General features: G+C 40.4%; 1 protein-coding gene across 2 annotated transcripts in view; it reads right to left on the bottom strand.

Annotated features, from left to right (window-relative positions):
• Positions 1 to 399: 399 nt before the first annotated feature.
• The window catches only part of LOC109471770, a 6,502-nt gene continuing 2,028 nt past the window's right edge, over positions 400 to 4,873 (bottom strand). The window contains exons 1-3 of one of the 2 annotated variants that reach the window (XM_019771126.1): positions 4,340 to 4,510; positions 3,356 to 3,502; positions 400 to 528 (exon numbers count right to left, since the gene is read on the bottom strand). In XM_019771126.1, the coding sequence (XP_019626685.1) occupies positions 415 to 528; positions 3,356 to 3,502; positions 4,340 to 4,351 (273 nt within the window). In that variant the 5' untranslated portion in view covers positions 4,352 to 4,510 and the 3' untranslated portion in view covers positions 400 to 414. Of the gene's footprint in view, positions 529 to 3,355; positions 3,503 to 4,339; positions 4,511 to 4,873 lie in introns of those variants that run through there. The other variant, XM_019771128.1, reaches the window with a different exon arrangement.

Raw genomic sequence — 4,873 nt, forward strand, 5'->3', positions numbered from 1 at the left:
TGAATCTTGCTTGTATCACATTGATGTTATGTGTGTTAAATCACAAAAATGGTCTTAATGATCTAAGCAGAATTACGTTTGTAAAATGTCATTTTCTACCGTTACAGATAATTGTGTCACCAACAGAAGTCTGTTTCAGGCAGCGTTCAAGCCAGTGCGCATCTTTCCATCATTAAATTTGATATAATCTTGCTGCTCATGACAGACAAAAATTTTGCCCAATCTGTCATCTTTGACGGACAAAAATCAGCATGTAAAGATATGTAAGGAAATGTCATGTCAGAAAAGACATCATACATTGTAATTGCAACAGGCAAAATTCTGATGTAACATCGACCAAACATCCAAACGAAAGCCGTGAAAAATTTGTGCAGGTTTTGTGCAGGTGCAGTACGTTCTGCCAACATGTTATTTCTACCTACATGACAAGTATGGATAGTGACTTACCCTACACTGTCTGGTGGTGGTTGTCATGTACTGCAGCACACTGGAAAAGGCATCATCTATAGTTGTAAAGTGGAGAGGATCCTGAAAAAGTAAAAGAGCTACATTAAAATGTGCTCTAAGTTTTATCATTTATAGTATAACTGTCTTAATTTTTCTTGAACATGAAATGTTAAAAGAACATAATTTTTATGTGCAAACCATGTTTCTATAATAGACTTTGTGCATCACAAAACTGCTTGCAACACAGTAGAATTTCTGTAAACGTTTCTTTTGAAAGTAAAATTGAAAAACAGACAGTTGCAAAATATACTTTGTGTTATCCTGTACAATACAATGGACCTATCACATTATTACATCACAGTGTGTTTACCGCAATGAATTCCGGTCAATCAATATATACTATTATATATAATTGTACAGGGGTGCATAGCACGGTCTGTGTTTCAGTGAAACTTGTCGATCCGGATCGGCCGCCGATCGGGATCAAAATTATGCAAATGAAGTCAATCCGGATCGGTTTTCGCAGTGTGAACGCTCCAATCGGGATTGATTTTCTCCGATCCCGATCCAAAAGTAATCCACCTCGGGGAGGTAGTTCAAGACACTTGCGGCGGATCGGGCGTAAACGCGAGTGTGAATGCGAAGTGGATTGGGATCGGGGTTCGCTGGTGTTACGATGTACCACAAATACCACAACCGATCGGGTCTTAATAATATGCAGTGACAAGGACCTTGTGTAATGCTATGGATACATTGCCAATGAAATATGAAAAGAAAACATGCAGATACGTACATACATGTTTACCCCCAACGTCCATGCCCCAACGTTACGCTCAAGTGGAATGGCAGGCCAGTGGAATAGAATGTTACAACCCGTAAGATATAGGACTTCACGCAACGGGAGCTAAACCCTGGCCACCCAAACATGTTCAACAAGGTGTTCTCTTTATTTCCGCTACGATTCCACGCTGTACAAACTTTCTGAATTGCTTTCTTTGGCAAAATTTACGGCGGAGTTGCAGCGGCTCCGGTGCATTCAAGATGGCGGGCTCTATCATCACGTGACACCTCAGTCCATATCTGAGTTCGATGCACAATGCAATCCCGATTGACAGAAAGCAGTGTGAACGCGCAGGGCGATCGGGATTAATGAATTTCTGATCTGGATGGGCGGTCAATCCGGATCCATTTTTTGAGTGTAAACGGGGTCTTAATATAAGGCCTTTATACAGCTCATCATCATGTCGGGAGTTGTAGTTCGTCTACTAGTTCACAACTAAATCACCCATTACGGCATGTAATGCTGTGTCAACACAACTAGACGCAGCAAAAATCAAACATACCTGACTTTGAAAACTTTGAAATGATCTTTATTCTTTAACTGACCGTTCTAGAATGTTCTTTAGAACAGGTAAACAAACTGTGACGTAATAATGTGATAGGTCCATTGAATTGTGAATGTACATGTACATTTGTACATGTATTATCTGGAATCTTCATGAAAATTGAAGAAAATAACTTATGCTCTACCAATCCCATGAAGTAAGCAGTACTAACTAAGTTTGAGAGTTTGAATTTGTTTACTTCTTTGATAACTATATGTATTTCTGGGTGATTTTCTAACTGCCATGACGTGTAGCTTCCCGAAAGCCAATTCCACAATTAAGTGGCTGACGGAGAAGCCCAGCAGTCAAAGTTTCCACCTAACATCTGCTTGAAGATGTAGATAAAGCCAGCCATGTTACCTGTTAATCTCCAAGCAGAGGTTTGGGTTCATCATCATCTTATCATCATCTTAAGTACTGCTGAGCCCAATATTGACATTGGATTACTAGCAGCTGCACATGTTGTTAATTACAAAACAAGTGACCGGTACAAATAAAAACAAGGGCAACTAAAGGAGGGGACACTACGGAACGTAAATAACTGAGTCTGTTGGTGTAAAGGACAAGACAGTGCATTTAGTGTGTTAGTAGGACATATATATATACATATATACAAGACGTGTAGGGGCGACTCAATGCAGCAGGGTCCTCGCCAGTCCAGATTTGAACTGGGCGAGGGACCCCGCCTCCGCCACACCAGGCTCAAGTTCGTTCCACTCTTGGATGGTACGAGGGAAGAACGAGAGCCTGTAAAAGTTGTTCCTACTCGCGATGGTCTGCAGCTTGAGAGCGTGGTTGGTGCGGCGGGAGCATCGAGTCGCCGGGACAACTCTAGATGCGTGCGGCACAGAAATAACATTGTTGGTTATCTTGTACACAATGTATAATGTGGCAAGTCTGGCGTTCTTCCTTCGGTGTGCTAAGGACTGCCAGCCCAGCTTATTAATCATGTCAGTGACAGAACTTGTACGGTAGTAGTTGTTGGTAACGTACCGGGCAGCTCGTCTCTGCACCATCTCTATCCGACCCACCTTTGGGTTTTTGGGTATTTTTGGCATATTTTTAGACTTTTTTTAATCAGGGTTTCTTTTTTGCACCCAAATTTTTCTTTCACTCAACCCACCCTCTGCCAGCACTCACCCCGGGGTGGGGTAAACCTATTCAAGAAAGGTGACGCTGCTCCTCCCCGGGAACCATTAAAGTATCATTAGGGATTCCCCATCCGATATCCATTTTACTGTGGTGGATTATCACACATCTAGCCAGTCAGAAAGGCATTCATTTGGCCACACGCCTCCTGCTGACTGTGTCTACTCATGCGTCTGGTTCGCACCTACTTGTAGAACGACCGTAATGTGTCGAAGTGATTAGGTTTATAGCACAATTTAAGCTTTTGACTGTTGGCAGAGGTTGGGTTGGGTGAAAGAAAAATTTCAGTGCAAAAAAGGAACCCCCCCGATAAAAAGCCTAAAAACATGTTAAAAATACCCCAAAACCCAAACCTCTGCTTAGAGAGTAGTTACCTGTATGGGACTGCCAGCTGCAGGGAGTTTAGGTTGGGGCCAGTCAATCCTCCTCTGTAGCGCCCTCTGTAGTGTTGTGTTCCCGCGGCGCGCCGTGCGACACAGCGTACAGGACATCCACTGGTCCTCAGGGTGGTAACATAACACCTGCAGGGGTGGGAAACACGTGTATGTGTCATTGTTATACCTGGGTCGCAAAAATGGTCGATACAGGTGTTCTAGTATAGCTAAAGTGATGACTATCAAATGGGCTTTAAAATAAATGAAGTAATCTTCGTATTTTGTCCAGCAGTAGAGAGTATTAATGAGTGCCTGCATGGGGTGTGTGTGGTGATTACGAATAACGCAAAATTTTTGCCGCCGATTATGAAGTTACAGAGCTGATTACAACTTTATGATTTGTGGCTACGAATTACGTTGACTTTTGCGGAGGCTGCCTTCGAATTACGAAGTCTAAAAAGGCCTGATTATGCCTACCCAAGAAGAGTTGCATATACATGTATATAATAATAATGGTAGGTATAAAAATAAAAAAAATTAACACAGATTATATTGCTCTTTTTCAGCATCACTACAAAATCCTATATGCTAGCTTAAAGCAAGTATAGAAGAGCGATGGCTATCACTCAAAACGTCCAAACGTCCATGTATTTACTATCCATGTAACGTTTAACTTACTAGTAGTAAGTAGTAGAGTTTGAATTGTCTGTCAAGCATATTTGTTTACCTAAACATAGACAAATGTAACATAATTTAACAACTTTACTTGTTATATCTTCTTCAACTGAATTCGTCCTGCTGCTGCTGCACCTACAAAGGGAACCTTCTACCCTATTACTTGAGGTAAATATGTATCAAAAGGTATATAAGTTATTTGTTATTTTCAGAATCTGATTCTGAAACTGCATGACCAAGCCAAGGACAGTCATAAATTTTAAGTCAACAAAACACTAAAAACAAAGCACAAAAACACAATAAACTGACCTCATTCGGCATAGTTTTCCCCTACTGTGAAACACGAGCCCCTTCACAACCGGTTTTTGAGTGATTTAGTGTGAAGTATGATTTACAAATGATCCCTAAACTCAAATATTCTCACACACTCGAAAAACGCGCGTTGCCATAAACAAACTGCTTCCGGGTTCTGTCAAAAATGCTAACGATGCGCATGCGCAATGTTATACAAACAAACTTTTCTTACAAAAAATGCTAAATTATAACAAAAACTTCTCAATATAGGGAAAATATCACAACAAAAAATACAATTATTAGAATGTTATTGATATTTCTATCCACATTTTTTGTGTAAATAAAAAATTATTTAGGTCAGAGGTCAATCACGTCTGTTAACAAACTTTTCTTACAAAAAATGCTAAATCATAACAAATACTTCTCCACATAGCAAAGTATCACAACAAAGATATGATTATTAGAAAGTTATTGGTATTTCTATCCACATTTTTGGTGTAAATAAAAAAATTATTCAGGTCAGAGGTCAATCGCGGCCTGTCCGCCATT

Source organism: Branchiostoma belcheri, unplaced genomic scaffold (genome assembly GCF_001625305.1).
Source record: "Branchiostoma belcheri isolate BF01 breed outbred unplaced genomic scaffold, Haploidv18h27 scaffold259, whole genome shotgun sequence".
Taxonomy (NCBI): Eukaryota; Metazoa; Chordata; class Leptocardii; order Amphioxiformes; family Branchiostomatidae; genus Branchiostoma; species Branchiostoma belcheri.